The sequence below is a fragment of the Danio aesculapii genome, chromosome 18, assembly GCF_903798145.1.
Source record: "Danio aesculapii chromosome 18, fDanAes4.1, whole genome shotgun sequence".
Taxonomy (NCBI): Eukaryota; Metazoa; Chordata; class Actinopteri; order Cypriniformes; family Danionidae; genus Danio; species Danio aesculapii.
In genome coordinates, this window is record NC_079452.1 from 1,957,366 (window position 1) to 1,980,907 (window position 23,542).

Sequence of the window (23,542 nt, forward strand, 5' to 3'; positions counted from 1 at the left end):
AGCGGAAATGATACAATATGACTAAAAATGTCATCTATCCTACGATTCGGTTGTTTGCTGCGGAAGCAGAGCTTGTGATGTGGTACTAGCAATGTTAAGAAACACTTGATTCATTTTTTACTTAATATTGGCATTAATTAAACTTTCTAACTTTATAAACTTAAGGTTTTGGCTTTGGAAATTTTTTAACTAAGGTTTAAGTTCTTCTTAAAATACAGTACTTTCTAGATAGAACATTTACAAACTCATAGTGAACAAAGATGATTGTCATCGCATGATGTACTTACTGCAAGATCTTAAGCAGTGCTGTATGATCACAAAAATAGAACACCCAAGAACGTCATATTAACATAAATAGTCTTTGTCCATCATGTCTGTAGTTGTTTGTATATACATATTGAAGTATAAAGTCATTAAAAGAGTTAGTTCACCCAGAAATTCAAGTGACATCCCCCCCCCCCCCCCATAAAAAAATCCCCAAACTACTAAACTCCCAAACTACTACTGTTCATTTGGAGCTGTTTCATAGTAAATAAACAGTTAAATTGTCAGCTTATAAAACAGTTCAGCTTATAAAAATTAATAGCTATTATAATGGAATAGATTTAAGCTAACAAATCTCATTAACAGTTTCTTCACTGTATAACTTACACATTCTGATTAAAAAGCAATGAACGAATCTCTTATTTATTTGGATTTTTTCCTTTTCACTTCATTAAATAACAGGTGTCACGTTAAAAATGCACACATCTAACATTATAATGCAAGCTTTTGATTGCTTTCCTAACTTTTTATGCTCATTCAGGACGAAATTAGTTGTGTTTGAAAAACCCCACCAAGATCGACATCTTTAGATACTGTTATTATTAATTATGGGTATATGTCTGTTCAAACACGCACCCAAAACCTGGACTTTCACTCCGCTTCAAATCGCGTGTACAGAATCCGTTTGGGAAACAGTGTCTTATTATAACTATGGAGCACGTCAGCTGACAGTCATGCACTGCTATATTATTGTTTTGAAGAATGCATATGAAGGGGAGACGGCACCTGTAATGAAAAGGAAAGGGAATCCCGCAGTATTTATATTTATTTCAAAATGTTTCCATGCCTAAACAAAGCGAAAGCACAGAACAGACTCACATTTAAGAGCAAGGGGCGACCCCTGGTGGTTCGGCGGTGTGGGTTGCATATAGGGAGGCTCGGCTCTTTAATGTTTATTTGTCACTCTTTAGAGAAATACTGAAAATACGGGAGAAATATGGGAAATTACTTTTACGCAATGATAGCGGGATAGAACTGTAAAATGTGGGAGAATTCCGGGAAAAACGGGAGGGTTGACAGGTATGTGCCTTACATGTATCTGGGGTGAAACTCTACTCTTTGATTATTTGTTATATTAAAACAGAACTCCTTCACTAGCTAGTAATTATGTAAGGGATAATCAAAGGCTTGCCGTGCGTTAAAGGATTTTAGCAACGCAATGTTTTCTCATAGAATTGATCTCATGGAATTAATCTAACAAAAAGGCTGCAATCACTGCTTTAAGTAAAATAATGTTACGAATTTTAAAACACAATCTATACAAATCTATACAGATGGAATAAAACATTCACAAAGCTGTATCTTAGGAAACACCAGTTAAAGGGCACATAAGATGCATTAAAGAGAAAGCAGCCAAATCCCATTTCAGAAATGTTTGCTGTAAAGTATATAGGGAAATTTAGCAAAAGAAAAAACATATCAGGACAGGTAGGAGAACATTCTGCTTTATTTATATTCTTCAAAACAAAATCAATCAGCCAAACACGCAGGATTGGTGTAATATTACATTATTTACGGTTGTAAATTAATTATGAAACTTATATCTGCAATACCTGAGAACAAATAATTGGTTCAAAAGTCCAAAGACTGACCGTTAGATACACAAAAGATTAATTATATGTCACGTTTTAACTGCCGCTGACTGCCTGGAGCTTCCAACATTTTTAAACATGCGCTACCCTTATACATAAACTGCTGATTTGACTTTAAAATAACTATATTCTTGTATGAAAAACTCTTAAAACTTGATTTTGAGGCATAATTTATGAGTATTTTACTAATTTTGCGGATTCCCGTACGCCATTAACAGTTCTCATCGGTTTTCTGTGCAGCACATGTGAGTTGCTATGGTAATTAGAAACATTTGGGAGAAGCGCATTTATTTTGAACTGTGATCAAAACTGACTTGAACTACCTGTGCGTTTCAAGGGAAATAATGCACACCCTCCAGCCAATCAGAATCAAGAATTTCAACAGACTATGGAATAAAGGTAATTTTTTACTAAGTATTATTTAATTTGTAATTTTGCATCTGAAGATGCTTTTCAGTGACTTCTGTGACCTGTTATTGTGTCGTTAACACCAGATTTGGCTTGCAAATTGCACAATTTATTATCTATTGAAAAGTGAATTTTACAAGCAAACGAAGTGAATTTAATGCGTGAATGAATCAAGTCTCAAAATGTTCACGTGTCTATTTACATGCAAACTGTGCAATTTATTCACGCATATCTCGCCGTGATGCCTGATTTTTAAAATGAGAGTCTGCATAGGCCTATTCATGCCAGTCTGTCAGATAAAATTGGTTAAAACACCCGCAGATATAACCGAGGTCTGCGCATAACAGTGTTTTATGCATCTCGCAATATGGATAAGTTAAGGTAAACTGCACACACTTGATTATGTAATGCATAAAGTTGTGTCTCACAGCGCAAAGCATAACTTAACCTTTAAATATCCATGCTTAATCAGTCATCGATAAGGTCTATCAATTAAAGGGTTATCGACAATCAATAGATCATCGAGTAATCGTTAGCATCCCTAAATAAAATATATTAAGGATATTTCACCCTAAATAAACCATAATTGCCAATAAAAGGATAGTTCATCCAGTAACCATTAACACACCTTTTTCTTGCTCCAAATGTGTTTTAACTTTATATTGTCAGACAGCTAGAACATTTCACATAATGTGTGAATCAGCTGCACAAAGGGATTGGCATGCTTATTGTGATAATTATTAGTATCGACTGATATAAAAAAAAAGATTGTGATTTTTTTTTTTTTTTTGCCATATCGCCCATCCCTAGGTGTAAGTAGCATAAAAATATTTAGATTTATTTTTATAGTATTTTGATGTTGTCATGTCCACATGGTTACATATATGAATTGCTGTATACATTGTTGATATATATATATATATATATATATATATATATATATATATATATATATATATATATATATATATATATATATACATATACAGTTGAAGTCAGAATTATTATCCCGCCTGAATTATTAGCCCCCATTTATTTTTTCCCCGGATTTCTGTTTTTTTTAAACACATTTCTAAACATAATAGTTTTAATAACTAATTTGTAATACAGGGTTTCCGCAGGGTCTTAAAAAGTCTAAAATTTAAAAATCTAAATTTAAGGCCTTAAAAAGTCTTAAATTCGCTGTTCAAGGTCTTAAATATTTTTGCACTGGTCTTATTTTTGTCCAGGTAACGCTATATCTAATGCTCATTTAAATTCTTTTTTGTTGTTGTTGTTAGGCTTTCGTGGTGTTGTAGTTCTTTATTTCACTAGTCCAATTGTAATTTGTGGTATTACAATTACAAATGAGGTCAACTTGCAATAGCCAATCAGCTTTCTGTTATTGAGTGTGCGCGGCAAATGTAACATCATCGCTGTGTTTGCGGAGGTTCGCTTTGGGTGCATGTGACATGATTTTGGTTGGCGGAGTATGGCGTTATTTCACTGACAAAGGCTGCAAGCACAGTATTACATGTTGGGAGCGCATTCATGTAATACGAGAGAGCGAATCTCTTTGCTCACGCGCCGGTTTCCTCTGTTCGTGGACAAAACTGCTCGCGAGCTCTCAAAACACTGGCTGCTCACGTGCAAATGATCTGCTCTCGCTCCGTCGGATGAGGCGGACTCACAATTTTTGTGCCTTGTTTCCTCCTTTCGTGCATTTGCTCTCCAGAGATGCTACAGATGTTACTACTTTAATGTGTTCCTTATGGCGCCATTCATACCGCGGCGACAGCGGTACTTGGTGCGCCAGCAGCTTTTGACCGCTGGGTGGCAGTTTAACCACAGATATTCAGCTTTGCCTTTCCACAACACTAAACAGACTTTTCTGTGCGTACCTTATGTGATCAGATGTGTTCAATTAAAATATAATTTTGATTTAGTTTTCTTAGTAATAAACATGATCTTACCAGGGCTTAAAGTATTCCGGCACCATGCCGGATCTCCGGCGTGCGGCCGTGAGAGAAAAAAAAATAGAGCTTGCACATGCGGTTTAGTTGGGGATGCTCAAAATAACCGATTAAGCAATAACCGAAAGGGCACGTTTGTAACCGATGAATGGTATCAGTTAAACGATTAAAATATGCTTTATACATTTTTAAAGTTTGGCTGCAGACGGGGCATCTGTTAAATTGTTTACTGACTGCAGCCAGTGTTTTACGCTCTGCTTATGCTCGCTCAGCGCCAATCTGGAAACATTTTGGATTCGTGGCGAACGAGAAAGGCGAATCAATAATTAGGATGAAGCTATTTGTTGGGCTTGCTTAGAAAAATAAGTGTTAAATGGACAAACACGTCGAACCTCCAGAGCTGCGGTCATGTCACCCAGCCCATGGAATGCGGAGCCAGCTCCGGTGTCATCTACTGAACGCAAATGCCCAGCTAGTCCAGCCAGGTATGGCAGAGAGGCCTTTTCAAAAATGGCCAAATACAAAAGAGAAACTGATAAATAGTAGAGGTTGATGAGAAATACATGCAATAAACTTATATTGCGCCGACAAGAACAAGCTCTAAAAGGTAAAGTCGAAAGCCAGAGGAGTTATTGATATTAATGTTAGTTGTTAATATGATCGTAAACACTGCGTTGTAATTAACGCCGTCATTGTGTCGTGTCTGCGATTTTATTTTTTTTTTTCGTTTAAGAACAGAAAATTCATGTTATCGCCGTCTTCCCAGCCAGGTTTTTCAACATCTGACTTATGTTGTTACAAGCCTAGGCTAATATTTTTGTTCTACGTTACTATTTATATTATTATTGATTAGTATTTGTGAAGTTTCTAAAATGTAACGTTTACTGTTTCAAGCAGTTAAAGTTATTTCTATTTAACTAGCCTACATTATTATAGGCTGTATTGTGTTGTTTTATCAACGAAAGTTAAACAACAAACATGTTCGTTTGTACGGATATTTAGCATAATACTTTGGTCTTTTTTGATTTCTTATTTTTTACATGAAATGTAAATTAACTTAGGTAGGCTACTTGGGTACAGGGGCGTAATTTGTTGGTAGTATACCGAGGAATGCTTAGACAGTGAATATTGTCATCATTATTTAAAAAATTATAAATAAATAAATAAATAAATAAATAAATAAATAAATAAATAAAACACCTTACGGAAAGGATGAAATAAAGGAAAAGCATGCTCTTAATCATTCTTCATAATCTGATTCGTAGCTATACATGCAATAAACTTATATTGCGCCGACAAGAACAAGCTCTAAAAGGTAAAGTCTAAAGCCAGAGGAGTTATTGATATTAATGTTAGTTGTTAATATGATCGTAAACACTGCGTTGTATAATTAACGCCGTCATTGTGTCGTGTCTGCGATTTTATTTTCTCGTTGAAGAACAGAAAATTCATGTTATCGCCGTCTTCCCAGCCAGGTTTTTCAACATCTGACTTATGTTGTTACAAGCCTAGGCTAATATTTTTGTTCTTCGTTACTATTTATATTATTATTGATTAGCATTTGTGAAGTTTCTAAAATGTAACGTTTACTGTTTCAAGCAGTTAAAGTTATTTCTATTTAACTAGCCTACATTATTATAGGCTGTATTGTGTTGTTTTATCAACGAAAGTTAAACAACAAACATGTTCGTTTGTACGGATATTTAGCATAATACTTTGGTCTTTTTTGATTTCTTATTTTTTACATGAAATGTAAATTAACTTAGGTAGGCTACTTGGGTATAGGGGCGTAATTTGTTGGTAGTATACCGAGGAATGCTTAGATAGTGAATATTGTCATCATTATTTAAAAAAATTATAAATAAATAAAACACCTTACGGAAAGGATGAAATAAAGGATAAGCATGCTCTTAATCATTCTTCATAATCTGATTCGTAGCTATACATGCAATAAACTTATATTGCGCCGACAAGAACAAGCTCTAAAAGGTAAAGTCTAAAGCCAGAGGAGTTATTGATATTAATGTTAGTTGTTAATATGATCGTAAACACTGCGTTGTATAATTAACGCCGTCATTGTGTCGTGTCTGCGATTTTATTTTTCTCGTTGAAGAACAGAAAATTCATGTTATCGCCGTCTTCCCAGCCAGGTTTTCATGCACAGTTTCCGTTTTTGTTTCTTCTCAAACAATAAAGTTTCGCTATAGCAGGCCCGGCGGCAGAATATCATAAATGAGGGCGCAAGGGCGATATTTTTATATGACGTGCTAAAATTGAAAAATGAAATTTACATGAAGAGCTTTATTAGTGAAAAGCTGCGGAGCGCAACGAAATGGGCTATAAGCTATATTTGCTCTTATGTGCTGAAATACTTAACACTTTTCTTAAGACCACAGAATAATATGCAACATCTAAATGTCATATAGCCAATAAGGAAAAATTAACATGTTTCAGGTCTCTCCAGTGCATTTGGACTGAATATTTGACTGTGTCTTACTGGATGTCTCCAGTAACTCTATAAACATAGAAGCACACGCAGACTGTAGAATTCATTCATTAATTCTTTCTTTTATTTATTTATTGTCAACCAAATATATATATATATAAATTAATGTGTGTGTGTGTGTGTGTGTGTGTGTGTGTGTGTGTGTGTGTGTGTGTGTGTGTGTGTGTGTGTGTGTGTGTGATCAGACTGAAGAAGTTGTGCATTGGGTGGGTGGCATCTGCTGTTATGCAGAGGGCTCCACGGGTAAGACGTGTGCTGTAAATGTCCTGAAGGGAGGGGAGAGAGACACCAACGATCTTCTCAGCTGTTCTCACTATGCATTGAAGTGTTTTCCTGCAGAAAATCCAAGGTTCCATACCACACAGTGATGCAGCTGGTCAGGATGCTCTCAATAGTGCCTCTGTAGAAGGTGTACATGATTGGGGCTGGTGCTCTTGCTCTTTTGAGTGGCAGCCTGTTTGAACATATCCCAGTCTGTGGTATTGAAGCAGTCTTGTAAAGCCTCTGAAGAACCTTCTGGCCACACTTGTATCTCCTTGCAAACCGGTTTGGTGACTTTAACTATCGGTCTGTAAGCAGGCATTAGCATGACAGTTAAGTGGTCCACCAAGGTGGGGGAGGGGGAAGGCTTTGTAAGCTCCTCTCTGTGGTGTAAACACAAAAGCGCAACAGTCCTTTACAGTCCTATGTGATGAACGAAGTAGACGGATGTAGTCCAGTTTGTTGTCTAGCGAGCGTACGTTCGCTAGAATGATGGAGGGGATTGCGGGTTTGTGGGGGTTAGCCGCTAGCCTTGTTCGGATACCCCCGCGCTTACCCCTCTTCTGCTTCCTCTCGCGCCGCTTGAAGCGCCTCCATTGTGGGCGAGGTGGTGAGGTGGGGGTCGGAGGACGGGTACGCATCCGGAGCAAGCCGAAATCTTGCAGCTCATCAGTGTCCGCGGAGTTTAACTTGTGAAGTTTGTTTCTAACGATGTCGAGCAGAAATGTTCGACTATATGCGCGCTTAAGGACAGATAAACGTGACGTTGACGCACAATAACACGGCGACGTACAAGACGAGGAACACAAAAACACATTAATAACATATTAATAAATAATACCAAGTTTTAACACATCTGCTACATTCCAGTGGAGCCTCCGTTGCGCTCTACCACAGCTGGCAAAACTTTCTGAAGGTGGTTTAAGCACCAAATAAGTGTTTTAAATTATGTTAGTCTCCTTATTTCTTTCCGTTTTATTTTAAATATGATAAATGTTTAAAGTTTTAGGTAAAGACGTCAAAATATGCCCACACATGCAAGCTAAACTAGATCATATCTGAGTCATCATGCTTTATTACCCAACCAAAATCAGCGAGGAAAAAATAAATGTTTTAAATTAAATTATATTTAAATGTTAAATTAAATTAAAAAATGAATTTAAAATTTAAATGCCATTTAAAAATAGTTGCTAAAATTAATGTGTTACTTACTTACATTTTTAGGCATTAGCCAAACAGAAAGCCTGTCTACGGTAAATCCACACGCACTAAATAGCCTACCTTTTTCTTTTATAACACTGTAAACATAACTTCGCAGGTCGATCATCTTCAAACGCAAAAGGCATTTTTAAGTGTCCTAACTTGACTGCTGCTGTAGTATGGGATGTTTTTTTACATAACTTTAAACGTGTGCTTTAGCTATGTCAAAATGAAAGCAAATTTTTTAAGGGCTCTGCCTTTTGTCAATTGTATAGCTTTAATAATAATAATAATAATAATAATGGATATAACAAATTATAATATTATAGTATAGACATTTTTACTAGGCTACTTTAATATTAATCCCTAACTGAAAAACGAATGTGAAAATGACTGGCAGCTGTGCTAAAATTAATATAATGGCAAATTTCTTCTGCGTTTTTTCCCTTTATAGCTCAATAGTTTTATTCAAAGAATATAGTTCTCTCTTCAACTTTCAGGTTTGAGGTGGGGGAAGAAGTGGCAGAGGCAATTCAAATGTACCATCTCTAAATTAAAAAAGGCCACTTACGCGGCATCTGTGTGTAAAGATTATTACCTTATATTTATTTTATTATTATTATTTATTTATTCATTCATTCATTCGTCATTCATTTTCTTTTTGGCTTAGTCCCTTTATTAGTCTGTAATTGCCACAGCGGAATGAACCGTCAACTTATCCAGCATATGTTTTACGCAGAGGATGCCAGGAGGGCCAGCTGGGGCTTCGGGACGGAGTGAAAGGAGAGGCAGGACTTTGCCCCGAGTCTGGGAAAGATGGCTTGCCGTCATTACACTAGTTTTCCGATGGCACACGATGGCACACGAGTTACATGCGCCAAACACATGAACAAATAAATTAATAAATAAGGGAAAGAAAACATCTAGCCTTATAGGCTGAGTTCTTTTTGATTATAATCGCCGTTAAGTTTCCGTTTTAAATGTAAGGCTGTTGCAAAAAATAATAAAATTGCTTAAAATAATACAATTTTAATTTATAAGTGACTTTGCTGCGTCCCCCTTGATGTTTCAATAACGCATAATAATCTATACACCATATTAAAGACACTTAAATAGACATGATTTCGGCCTCACTGATGCCCATTAACTCCTGACAGACAAGCTTTTGGTTATGAGAAGGGGGAAGGGGTCTCCACTATTAAGTGTTTTTCACAAACATGAATACACAAAATCCAAAACTCCTATAGGACGGATGGCGTAACAAAACCTATGCGTTTAAAAACGAAACCGCATTAAATATGGGGCCTTATGAAAATGAATGTTTCTATCTTTTGAACGGTGACGGCATAATATCATGGAATTACTTTCAATAGCAAAATAAAAAACATCTCAAGGAAGAACGGACAAAAGAAAGTTTCACTTCTATCACTCTTTAAAAGTTTTGGTTTGGTTCATTGTAAATGCTCAGTCTCGTTATGAGCTGATCTTCATTTCTCTGTGTTGGTGGAATAAAGCAGGCGAGTCAGCCGCACCAATTTATGAGCAGACAGAGCAGAATTCTCACGATGACCACCAGCGCAATACTGCTCTTTGTTATGAGCCGTAGTTTCAGTGTAAACTTAGTAAAGGTGAGTTTCTTTGGCGATGATGTGTACAGTGTTAGATTTTATATTTAGCGGACATTTGCGCTGAACACGCGGTGAATGCAACGCATCAAGATTCGGGCACCTTCTCCGAAAACACTCGATTGATCTCAGCTGGCGGATCAACATTTACCTCATGTTATGATCGCTGTCATCTGCGCCATTATTATTATTATAACTGTAGGGGAGGTTTGCAAACCTGTGCACTTTTCACTCTTCAGTCGTTTGTATTTCCTGCAGTAACAAAAGCTCCCTGTTCATTATATTCAGACACACAAATGCTCCCAAATATATTATAAGGGGGCATGGATTAAATTTCGGGCGCTCATGCGACCAAAATGGTTGCAATTTCGAGCCCTGTAGTATAAGGACATGTATTCAGACCACAACTGAACGTTTGAAGAAAATTGAATGCCTTATTGTTTAGAATTAGCTATTATTGATGTAAATGCAGCCGTTCAAGGTGCATAATTGATTTATTACGGTACTGACAGTATTAGAAAATCCATGTCGTGGCGCAATGTCACACCGGTGATGACACCGGTGTACCGCCCACCCCTACTACCTGTTATTTAAAATATCTATATTACGCTCCAAGCATTCGCCAAAAAGAAAATATTTCTAAGTAAAAACACAAAACATAGCTGAATAGAGTGTTGCCTGCTTTAGAGGATGGGTTAGTAATTATATTATAACTGGTTATGTTCAGGTCAATGAAATAATACCTTTAATAAATAAAATATGTTCGTAAGAACGTGGTGGGCCAGTGATTCCGTCGCTGTCATCAGTGGTTTAATGAGCTCAGGAGAATTCTGCTTTGCATTTTTCTATGCATTACTAACATCACTAAACCAGACATTTGTTTTATAAGTTAACCAAATATTCGCAGAGATTCAGCAGTTTTTTTTTCTGACGCGTTTGCCAGTCATGCCAGTCAGTGAAAAAAAAGTAACCGTGGCCCTGTTTGCAGGTATTAATATTAGTTTTTTCGTCAATCTGATGCAATTTTTATTATTTATACAGGACGTTAAAATGCAATTAAAAGTTTCAAATCAATTAAACTCAATTTATAAAAAGGCTAGCCTATTTTATGCATTAAATATAACTAATTTCCTTTATTTCTGATTAGACCATGCATTTTAGACTATTTTACAATTGTAATATGTGCATATGCTTTTTTTTAAATAACATTCGTTTAACAAATATTTTAGCACATCGAAAGTAATTAAGTGACCTGTTTTTTTTTTATTAAAACCTTTATGCAAAAGGATCAGAGGATAAATGATCGTATAAACGTATCTTATGGAAAAACACCAATTGACGGGCTCTGCTTTCGGTTTTAAAAGAATCAAGCAGCTTTAAAAAATATAATTTGCTGAAGAGAAATGACAGGAAAAAAAGAAAGAAAAAGATAAAATATATAGGGACTGTTAAAAGAACATTTTTCTTTAATATATTCTTTCGACTCCGAAACATCAGCTAAGAAAGATTATGATGAATGACGGAGTTTCTCTATTGCCTGCTTCAGCAGTTGTCCTGGTCCCGCTGGTTATGAACGAGGAGGCGGAGAGAATGCGCTGTTTAGTTTCGGCTTGATATATTTAAATAAAAACTAACACCGAACTGCTTTTAACGCTCAAAAAGTTAAACTAAAATGCACAATTCTTGTTGGTTGCACCCGCGGGATGCACAATGAACCAAACGCGGCATTATTTTAATTCTATATTCGTGAAGAATGAGCCATGAGATTGAGATTTTTGAAGGTGCTCTCTAGCGGCGAAGTTCCTGGCAGAGTAGCGAGTGAAAAAATGTGCATAAAGAAATTGGACAAGAGGAATAACATTTTAAATTATATAACAATCATCGTATTCTTTCTAATCCTCGCCCAGTTTGAATACAAGTTGTGTTTTTTTAATATTTGTGGCTGGGAAGTTTATTAAGAATATATTTATAATTATATATAATTAAATAAATACATAATTATATATATATATATATATATATATATATATATATATATATATATATATATATATATATATAGAGAGAGAGAGAGAGAGAGAGAGAGAGAGAGAGAGAGAGAGAGAGAGAGAGAGAGAGAGAGCGAGCTGCTGTAAAGGCTATTTCTTTCCGTTCGCATCCCGTCCCTTTGCGCCCCCTGGCGGCTTTTTCACAAACTGCGGTCTTACACTAAAAACAGAGCAGCATTTATTTCAAACGGCGGCGGTATAAGCCACGGCGGTAATAGCCACTTTGAACTCTCACCTACTGTACATCATACTTTAGTATTAAGAATAGTGAACTGATAAAATGAAATACAGTGTAGTTTTACTACAATAAAGTGTGGTGAATTGTAAAATAATATACCCTATATTGTAAAAAAAATAAAATAAATAAAAAATACAGCACTGGGTAATTTGTTTTTAAAACACTTGTGTTACCATAGCAACTATAGTATTACTACAACAGATTAATTGAAGTGCTTTATTGTTTACTTTACTGAGACTAGTTCACTTTATTTTAGTTGCCATAATAAAATGAGATTGATTAGTGAGATTTATTTGAAGAGTGAATAGTACAGTAGGCTATAATACCTTATCAAGTTTTCCCCTCTTTTCTATCACAGTTACATTTCTGCTGGTGTTATTTATATTTATTGTTTTTTTTTTTGTTGTTGTTGTTGTTGTTTTTATTATTTTGGTTCACCTTTTGGATGTTTAATCAATATTTTTAAAATAAAACTATTCTTTGTGACTTTAAGTGTTTGAAACTGGAAATATATCATCATGTACCATACAGCCAAAAATGTTAAGGTTTATTAGATTAAAAATAATATGTAAGTCTATTTTAGAATTTTGGTTATTGGTAATATATAGTGTACTAATATAAATCATATCAAAAAGCACGAAAGGAAGAGGGAACAGTGTACTGAGAAAAAATTTCTGCGTGAGCAGTGCATATTTGAGTGAGAAAATTAGCGCGCGAGCAGCGCTTTATATTTGAGAGTTTGCACGCAGTTTTGTCCGCAAACAGAAGAAATCAGTGCACGAGCAAAGAGATTTGTTCACTCGTATTACATGAATCCGCTCTTGACTTTTAATACTGCGCTCACCACATTTGTCAGTGAAATAACGCCAGCGGAGCTAATAGAATTTTTTGAGACTCGGTTGAACAGTTCGCACGGCACCGCCTTTGATTTAAGTTGAATATGAAACACACTGAAGAGATTTTGTCTGAAACAGCTTTGTCTGTACAGACATCTTTATGATCCGTCCATGCGTGATCATAGAGATAACCAGATGACCAGTAATTCTTGGCTAGAAATTGCAACAGCAGTGGGAAAGGAGGAAAGTTTTTGGAAAAGTTTGGAAAAACCTGAGGCATAAGTTTGTTAAAAGAAAAAAGAGGCCCCCAAAAACATCTTCAATGACATTAATGATTGTCTATTTATTTGTCTGATTTTACTGTCTGTTTCTTTTGACCGCCCCCTGTCATTTAAAAAAAATATCACACTAACGCATCAATTATAAAAGCCTCGTCCATTTCGTGAGGTGTGCGATGCGGCGCCAGGCGAAGGTATAAATCTGCATTAAGATGTTTGTTTGTTTAGTTGTTTTTTTTCTGTAGTTCAATGGTGCATCTAACCTGTCTTTAGTACTGTTTAATTTAAATAAATTTATTTTACCACAAATTTTGTGATTTTACATTTTCTCTCGTGTGTTTTTGATATTGCGATATAGGTCTTAAATGTAATACTTAATGGTCTTAAAAAGTCTTAAATTTGACATTATGATATCTGCAGAAACCCTTTAATAAATGATTTATTTTATCTTTGGTATGATGATGGTAAATAATATTTTACTAGATATTCTTCAAGACACTTCTATACAGCTTAAAGTGACTTTTAAAGGCGTAACTAGGTTAATTAGGTTAACTAGGCAGGTTAGGGTAATTAGGCAAGTTATTGTATAACGATGGTTTGTTCTGTAGACTATCGGGAAAAAATTTGCCTAAAGGGGCTAATAAATTTGTCCTTAAAATGGTGTTTATAAAATTTTAAACTGTTTGTATTCTAGACGAAATGAAACAGACTTTTTCCTGAATAAAAAATATTATCAGATGTACTGTAAAAATGTTCTTGCTGTGTTAAACATCATTTGGGAAATATATATAAAAAAAAATTAAAAGGTGGGCTAATAATTCTGACTTCAACTGTGTGTGTGTGTGTATATATATATATATATATATATATATATATATATATATATATATATATATATATATATATATATATATATGTAGGGGATCAACCTATGTTTTAAGATCAATCAGGGATTTATTAGCTCATTTCAATGAACTGGATCTTGAAGATTTGAATCATTGATTCGACTCAATTGAGTCAGACTGAATCAGATTAAAAGATTTACACTTTATCTAACATTTGTCCTGCAAATAGTAGACATCGTATCTTACCAATCTTGTTAATGTTATTTACGTGGCCAACGATAATAACATAACACAGTATTGGGTTAACTTTTAGCCAGGTAACAAGATCTACAGCTCGAGGCAATGACTTAGAAGCACATAAACAAGAACACAGGTCTTACAAAATGAGAACAAAGATTTATTGAGCTACACTATGATACATGAAACTAACTACGTAATAAGCAAATAACAAACAAACGCACACACACATTCACACAGAGGCAGTTCAGAGGATGTAAGATGTGTTGAACAACTGTCCCAAATTAATTCTAATACTTCTTACAAGATCTTAGAATAACACCTGAGAAACCACAAAAGCAGAGATATGGCTTATCTTTAACTGCTTAACATCAATCTGCACCAGATCAGCAAGAGACAACATTAGTTTGTGGTACTTGCGCCCTTTTTGCCGAAGTCGAATTTCCCTCGCCAGCTGGCCTCGGGAAACACGGTGCTCCTGATTGGCTGGTGGCTTCTGTGACGTCCTTGGGATTCCCTCGCTCGTGAGTGGATCGTTCTGGGTTACCGAGATGACAGACTGCTGAGAGTCGGTTTGCGGAAGTTTGTGCGGTTTCGGCGGTCCCGAAACTTAAGAGGTTTGCATGGAGAGTTCATGGTGACCCAATCCCTTGGCGGCGCAGTGCCGAGCAGGCGAATGGGGGCAGAAAGCAATAGCATGTGCAAGCCAGCTAATGCAAAAAACAAAGTTTCTTTGTTGCAGGGTGTTTTTAAGTGACCTGGTTTGGTCCATCCCCATGGCACTGTCTTCCAATGAGCAGCTGCCATGAAGGGCGGGGCCACGCCCCATACCATCATAAAAAGGGTCAATAATTAACAAACTGGATGTAGAATTCTCGTGGTAAGTTTTGTGACTATATCACATCAAAGGTTACAAGACGAATACTGTTTGTGCTAATAGTTTTTCATTTACACCAATGTATTGCAAATGTCACTAGCTTTCGTTCAATACCAGACATCATACATTTCAGAGACATACAGCTAATTTTAATCTGCTATAAGGGATAAAACAACACATTAATTAACCTGGTTGGTTGGAATATACATAGCAGATAAGGAAAACCATGGCATATTATTCAAAGATACATCTGCCTTAGTTTTGACATTTTAAGAGATTGTCTTTCATTTGTATGCATTATTTTCTCTTTGTCTCTGTGAAATTGTACATCTGGCAGGATGTGCCCTAGGCGAGCACATGACCATGTAGAGGAGTCATTCAAAAGTCTCGTGAGGCCGTTCCCGCTGAAAATCCTGTAAAGTCCTATTGTTTAAGTTTATTAGTCATTTACTAGTTACCTGAAGGGTACCAGAACATCTACAGCCAAAGTATTGATGCAGCAAATCAAGTCAATCGGTGCTCTGTTATCGTGATGGTATAAGCCCTCAAGCCAGTTCAATGACAGACAATTTGGCGCCCAGTTTCTGAGGTTTCAGATTCAACTCGTGCTGTTCACTGCGATATGCCCATGAGTTACTTCATATCTTTGCTGTCTTTCTGAAATTGCAAAGTTGCAATGCCCTGAACATGCTAGGTGTACTATGGTTTTAAGGGTTGTAACTGAGATTGAAACTAACAAACGGCTTTCCAACGTTACTGCAATGTTATTTGATTACACAACCCCCACAATACATTGTACTGTATTTATCCTTCACATGCATCAATACAGATGAAGCATGATAATTTATCAATGTGAATATTGAATGTACTCTATATATTGTTGTGGTAGCAATACTAGTTTCAATGTAACATGCAAAAATTCGTTGCAATAAAAAGTTTCAAACAGATGTTAATGTTCAAGAATCTTCTTTTTTTATAATTTAAATATATTTGTGTGAAAAATTAGGAAGTGGTATGTTTTATTGCAAGCTAAAACTTTACAAAATATTAATATACTTCTCTTAAAAGACTGTTTGACAATGCTAGCTTAATTTTAGTTTCAGTATTTTTCATTCCAGTAACTTATACAGAAACTAACAATTAAATGGATCTTAACAAGACCATGCTGGTAGACCAGCATAATGAGACCTTGCTGGTTGACCAGCATCACCGGCAAGACCATGCGTTTTGTCTTTCTGTGCCACCAAACATAAACCAGCATGACCAGCAATACCAAGCTGGTAGACCAGCATCATCAGCAAGCTTAAGCTGGTCTACCAGCATGAGCAGCAAGACCAAGCCTGTCTACCAGCAAGACCAAACTGGTAGACCAGAATGACCAGCAAGCCGAAGCTGGTCTCCCAGCATGACCAGCAGGATCAAGCTGGTAAACCAGCATCACCAGCAAACTGAAGCTGGTCTACCAGTATCACCAGCAAGAACAAGCTGGTAGACCAGCATTGTCCAGCATGAAAATCATGCTGGTCTATGCTGTTTTTTTCAGAGTGTTAGTCAAAGTCTCACATGGTTCACATGGACTGGTAGCAGTGCGATATGGCTTCATATCAGCACTGGTGGGAGGCGTGCGTTGGCACGAGGCCGCAGGCCTTGTTATACAGCAGTTCAACGGCACAATCGTGTATATAAATAAGAAAATCTAACTCTAGAGTCTAAAAACCCCTTTTTATTAGGAACTACTTTCTTCCGCCATTCATTTACATCTGCAGCTGATGTCAAAACAGCAGAAGCCGTTACTAATTCACAACGTCACTTTAGAGCTAGTGTTTGAATCACTCTCTATAGCATAAAAACAGCTGATTTTGCTCACAATTTAATATTATAAGGATGAACGTGACATGAAATGTCATCCATCTACAGAGATATCTTATTACAGTGTTACAGTCTACAGTATTTCTCTGTTGCAATCGGTATATCACAATAATTAACCCAGAAAAAAGCAACGCAAACACAACCAGACTGCTGTTGTGTTTGCGATAAGGAAAAACGCTAAACACGTGCGGACTTTGCTTCTTTCTGTCTGCCAACACAACACACATTCCTGATATGCGAGCAAATCAGTATTAATACAGCACTACAACAAGTGAGAGATCATCTTACTGGCTAACATGGGGGGGGGGGGGGGGGGGGTTGAGGTCTCTGAATAGTAAATAATACTGTTGAGAGAACCGCGATAGGATGCAGCGGGTTTTGGGCGGCCGCTGAGATCGGGTACTATACCAAAGTGGGCAACCCGGGGGTGTTTGCAGACTGTACCAAAGAGAGGGGTGGGTGAAATTACGGGAGTTGTCCGGAAGAAATAAAAAACGGGATGGTTGCGGGAGATTGGTCTGAAATACGTGAAACTCCCAGGAAAAACAGGAATGTTGGCAGGTATGCTTACCAGTTTAATATTGATTTGATCTGCTGTAGTTAGAAATCAGACTGTTATAAGCTTTTAAGCGTTAGGGCTTATTATGCGGTTCTGTCGCCATCTTGTGGATAGAAAACGTCAACCATCTTTGGTCTACTACAGTATGGCAGGCTAATGAACAACGATGAGCTTTCTCTCAGAAATTGTAAATATTTTAAAATAGGCACTATTCTTACAAATAAACTGCATAGTTGCAATCTAAACAACTACAAACAACTCTAAAACTACAAACACAATCCTAAAAAAAATCTTACTACTCAAAATTTTTAAATATGGACTCTCATGGTTTTTTGTCTCAAGGCCTCAATTTAAGCATATAATTCATAATTCTAGCCAACGTTTTTGTTTTTAAATAGATTGATTTAATAGATAGATTTTTACAACCCTTAACAACTGAAATGAGGCTATGTATGAGAGAGTCTTACCTGTCTGATTTATTTTTGCTGACGATGTCTGTGGGTGTCAAAATTAAAGTGCGCTTATAATGTCTTATTGCTCATCATCATGGATTAAAATAATGACAGCTGAGTGGAATCTGTGGGACTCTGAAAAGAAACCCTGAAACTCTGACCACTTTGAGAAGAGTTTACTTGCACGTGACTTGTTTTATCCACATTTAGAAATTTGTCGTGTCAAAGCAAACCGCACCAAGAACAAAAATAAACATTGACTACATTTACATGGACATAAGTAATCAAAATATTTGCCTTAATCTAATTAAGACAATAATAAAATTAAAGCGTTTACATGAGTTACTTTGTGAAAGTTTCTTTCATGATCCCGTTTTTCATGTTATAGCACATAATTAGATTAACGTCACATGGCGAACCCATGGCGAAAAGCTCTACATGTCTGTACTTTACTTCGATAATGGGACGAAAATCGATATACTCCACACGTCTTAATTGGATTTCTCTTTAGTTCGATTATGACCTTAATCGCAATAAAATCAAATTATTGGTGTCCATGTAAACATAGTCATTGTAATAATTGTAATCCCTGTTTCGGAACAAAACAATCAATCTACAGTTATGAAAGGACCCTCACACTGATATATGATACAACTAGGAATAGTAAAGAACTTTATTGTGGACATGGACTGAGTGATTTATTGTTCTGTCAAGACAAAATATAGTAGTTGCCACATAGATTAAGAACTGTACCTTAAACTTCCATACAAGAAGAAAGAGAGAGAAATAAAAGTTAGAAATTTCCCTTTATCCTTTCCTTGACCATGAGACTTTCACACTAACCACACTGTAAAAGCCCTAAAAGGTCATACAGTTTTATGGCATAAACAGACGAAGGAGGAGAATTCATAATGGAAAAAATAGGGGAATAAAACATATTTATTGCTTTATTTTACTGTTTACAGGCAATAAGTAAAATTTATATTTGTTGATTTTCTTCAGTTGCATTACTACAGTTGCCAAGTTACTTAAAGAGCTAATGATTTACCCATTATTTGTTTCTTTGTATTTTTCTCTGGTTGTATCAAAATTATATAACATTTTGGAGCAAAAATGCAAAATAGTAAACCAAAACTTGATGCCAAAATAGCAAATATATGTATGGCTACAATAAATTTTCCAGGAGAGCTGACATAAGCTGGGATAAATGTGATCCAGACAGCCGAGAATATGAGCATACTGAATGTGATGAACTTGGCTTCATTGAAATTGTCAGGGAGTTTACGAGCAAAAAAGGCTAAAATGAAACACAGAACTGACAAGAGGCCAGTATAACCCAGAACAGCCCAGAAACCCAGAGCTGAACCTAAATTACATTCAAGGATTACCTTTCCTCTATAATAGTTAAAATTCATATGTGGGAAAGGAGGATTCAATGATAACCAAAGCACACATATAAGTGTCTGTATTAATGTTAAGATAACAACACTGAGTCTCTGCTGAAGAGGTCCAAACCATTTCATGACATTACTTCCTGGAAGTGTAGCTTTAAATGCCATTAACACCACTATTGTTTTCCCCAGAATGCAGGAGATACAGAGGACAAACGTGATCCCAAATGCGGTGTGACGCAACATACAGGACCACTCAGTGGGGCGACCAATGAAAGTGAGTGAACAGAGAAAACACAGTGAGAGTGAGAAGAGCAGCAAGAAACTCAGCTCTGAGTTGTTGGCTCTTACTATAGGTGTTTCTTTATGAAGATAGAACAGAAAAGATACCACTGCAGTTATTAACACACCGATGAAGGAGAAAATACAAAGCACCACCCCCATGACTTCTGTGTATGAAAGAAATTCAACAGCTTTCAATACACATCTGTCTCTACTTTCATTTGACCAGTACTCCAAATCACAAGGAAAGCAGTCATCTGTGAAAAAACAAAAAAACATGGACTATCACAAAAAGAACCATGAAGTGAACAATATTACCTTTAATAGTTGCACTTCATTTTACAGTACATGCATGCAACTACATGACCTTTCAGTGTACTCACTTAAATGTATGGGTTAAAATTAGGTAACTTTATGATAAGATGTCCTGTTATCTTTTTCTTTAGACAGTCCCCTACCAGCAGGCACACAACACCATAAGACATTAATATCAGGATATCTTTAGGTTGTGATGTCAGGTTACCAAAATTCCATTACTAGCCAGTGTCTAAGGACGTTATTTTAATGTCCAATAATGACGCCAAATGACATTGGTATTTGGTTGATTTTAGGTTCTGTTGAAAAGTGACCAAAATCCAACATCATATTAACGTCAAATAGTGACATTTATTCGTCAGGTAAAGCAACCAAAATCCAATATCTAATAGACGTTATAATGGTAACGTCCCCACAACGTTAAGCTGTAATATCATTAGATGTTGATATTTGGTTGATTTTTAGGTTGCGTTGGAAAGTGACCAAAATCCAACATCTGTTAGACATTGGACACTGACCTCAACCTGATGTTGGGTTCTGATGTCAACTCAATTTTCATTTTTAGACAAAATGCAACGTCGCCCCACATTGGGGTACAACATCAATGTGATGTCCTGTGCCTGGTGGGATATTTCATCTCTATTGTTAGTGTCCAGACACTAACATATTAGCTTCATTCTATATACTAGCAATTTTGACTAGTACTAGTGTGCAGATGTGTAACTGGTATGTAACATTAAGTATTATCTAATTAAATTTATTTTAAATTCATGAGACTTACCCAGCATTCACTACTTTACCTGTGGAATTACTAAATTCTCCCTCTGCACATAGAATACAGTCATAACAGCAGACAGGTCGTCCTTTTTGCATAACTTTCCTAGATCCAGGGGCACAAACCTTACTGCACATGGACACAGGCAACTATAAGAAAATAATTTGTCATATAAAAGCTCACAATGATTATGACTTAAGTTGATGAAATACAATTTATCAGGGAATAATATTGTTACCTTTATACCACTACTTTCATACACATTTAGATTTACTGTATAGTATGACACACCTGTCCACTGTTCCCTGTCCATATTATTTGCTCCCGATTGATTTGAAGACGTTGCTCCAAAGGCAGTGAGCTGTCATAGATGCCCACATGCTTAAACTGCAAACTTCCATCATCATCAGGCTGCCAGTTCACAAGATCATATCTTGCAACTGGATCACCACTTGCATCAAAGAAAACGTCTTCACCTGTTTTAACAGTGAATCTTACATGCCTCAAATAATTCAATACCTAAGAGTAAGCATCAAAAACACAATCACTATTTTAATAGTATTAAATATGAATGTACAGTGTTATTCAGCATGACCATATCTATGCACTTACTATTTGTGGTGTAGGAAGCTCTTCTTTGCTGCTATTGGTGGGGAATTTGTTCTTTAATATATTATGTAGTGTATGTGCAACAGCATACACTGCAGTGTACACTTTATTTACTATACGTAGCTCTGACTCATCAGTATATTCATTTTGCAGCTCTGACAGTTTCTCTGAGCCAGTACATTCACCATTGTCTCTGTTCCTAAAAGAGCACTGAAAAGCTGTTTCCCAGAAATCTTTTAAAAGTCCATTTTTTGGTTGCTGATCAGGATGCACATTTATTAAAAACTCTCGCAGGCCTATAAGTTCTGCATTTGCTATAGCAAAGCCAACAGCTCCAGAAAGGAAACTGTATTCCGTTGTTTCTGCAAGATTTTGGGAAGTGATCCAAGATTCACTGCCAACCCACTGCAGCCCTGTGATGTTGTTTTGTGAAATTACTTTCAAGAGAGGCAAAAAGTCTCCTAATGCAATAAAAGCCAGCACCACCCGTGCAGTGCCCCTTTTTATCACTTCTAAGGACTTAAGTAGCTGGTCTTCTGAATCAGTACTTAATATAGCCTCTGAGTATTCAATACAAATCCCCTCTTGTTTTGCTGCTTCCTCAAATGCTGCAATTCCGTTATTACCATAGTCATTGCGACTCCTGACTGTCCCAACCCAGGTCCAGCCAAAGTGCTTGACAACCTGAGCTAGTGCTCTGCTTTGGTAATAATCACTGGGTATAGTTCTGAAAAAGGTAGGATACCTTTTTCTGTTACTCAGGCATGCACATGTAGCAAAATGACTAATCTGCAAAAAAACAAAAAAAAAAAACTTTTTTTTTTGATAATATTTTAAAGTTTGTACCTCACTGCCAGTAATTAATATTCAATTAGTGTAATTGTCATAAACATACTTTTTATCTATATACATATAGATTTACTTTTTAATCTATATGTATATATTTTCTTACAACAGGTATGTTGAATGGACCAACTACAGATGCCAAGCCAATGGTGGCTGAGGATGTTGACTCTCCAACAATAGCATGAACAGCAGGTGGTCTAAAGCAGGATGTATCACTTAACGTCTCTCCATAACCGTTCATCAAAGCCATGCCTGAGAGGACTGTCTGAGCAACAGAGCGGCATGTGTCATAAATCTTATAGCCTAAAGAAACACCAGGTAGCAACTGAGTGCTGTTATTAATCTCCTCAATGGCAAAAATAAGCGTCTGAGCAAACTTAAACTCACGCAAGCTTAAGCTGTGGGGTAAAAAATATCAGTTGTAATCCATTCTGAAAACAGTCATCATTGTGTTTTGTTTAACATTAGTATCAATCTAATAACCTGGAACATTTTGTTGGCTCTGGTTTGGTAGTGAATTGATGCATCTTCAGCAGAGCATTCCTGTGGATTGAGAAAACAGCCCCAAGGTTAATGTCCCTTTCCACATAAAGAAGAGGGGATGCAGGCGGACCAAGCAGGTTGCATACTGCTGATGCTGGCATAAACATGCCATGAATAACCAGCAACAATAGCAGCACAGTCTTCTTTGCCATGGCAGTATGTATCTGTGCCTCTTTTTCATGCCACGATTTGTTTTATATGTCAATGCCCTTTGGGGTATTTTAATTATTTCACTCTGTTTTGCCTATTGCACTTGTTTCATCATGTGTATGTGTTTGTTAATTTTTAAATTTTCAACACCCTGGCACATTTATTGTGCCAATGAGTGCCCACCTGCCCTTACCAAAATTAAAATTATTATTAATCTCCCTGGTGATACCAGCCACTGTTCAGAGAGAGGGGGTGGGGTTGACCAAATTCTAAAGGAGACACAAATAATTCCCCAAAAGTTCTAAAGTTATACTTTTAGCTGCATTTTGCAAGAGGATAAGCCATACACATTCAGCTGTTTGACACTATTCTCCTACTGAGTGAGTAAAGGACATGTCTTCATCATCACTGAACATTTTTTTTTCAGCATGAGGTATCAAATTCCTTTACAGTTTTTCTCAATTGCTAGAACACTAAACCCTATTGTCTGAACCAAATGCTCTGTTGCCTGAACCCACTGATTG

At 36.4% G+C, this 23,542-nt stretch overlaps 1 protein-coding gene across 1 annotated transcript; it reads right to left on the reverse strand.

Annotated features, from left to right (window-relative positions):
• Positions 1–19,135: 19,135 nt before the first annotated feature.
• LOC130245619 (extracellular calcium-sensing receptor-like) lies at positions 19,136–23,020 on the reverse strand. The gene is made up of 6 exons (XM_056478371.1): positions 22,809–23,020; positions 22,432–22,723; positions 21,483–22,268; positions 21,162–21,389; positions 20,896–21,019; positions 19,136–20,037 (listed from the first exon to the last, which is right to left on the reverse strand). The coding sequence occupies exons 1-6, from the start codon at positions 23,018–23,020 to the stop codon at positions 19,136–19,138; spliced, it is 2,544 nt and encodes an 847-aa protein (XP_056334346.1).
• Between the last annotated feature and the right edge of the window lie 522 nt (positions 23,021–23,542).

Excerpts from the sequence above, each read along its gene's own strand:
- LOC130245619 (XM_056478371.1), bottom strand. The coding sequence starts at position 23,020 with ATGGCAAAGAAGACTGTGCTGCTATTGTTGCTGGTTATTCATGGCATG. Across the intron at positions 21,020-21,161 it reads GGACAGGGAACAGTGGACAG|TTGCCTGTGTCCATGTGCAG; the intron begins GTGTGTCATACT and ends ATTTTCTTATAG. Across the intron at positions 20,038-20,895 it reads AGAATTTAGTAATTCCACAG|ATGACTGCTTTCCTTGTGAT; the intron begins GTAAAGTAGTGA and ends GTTTTTTCACAG.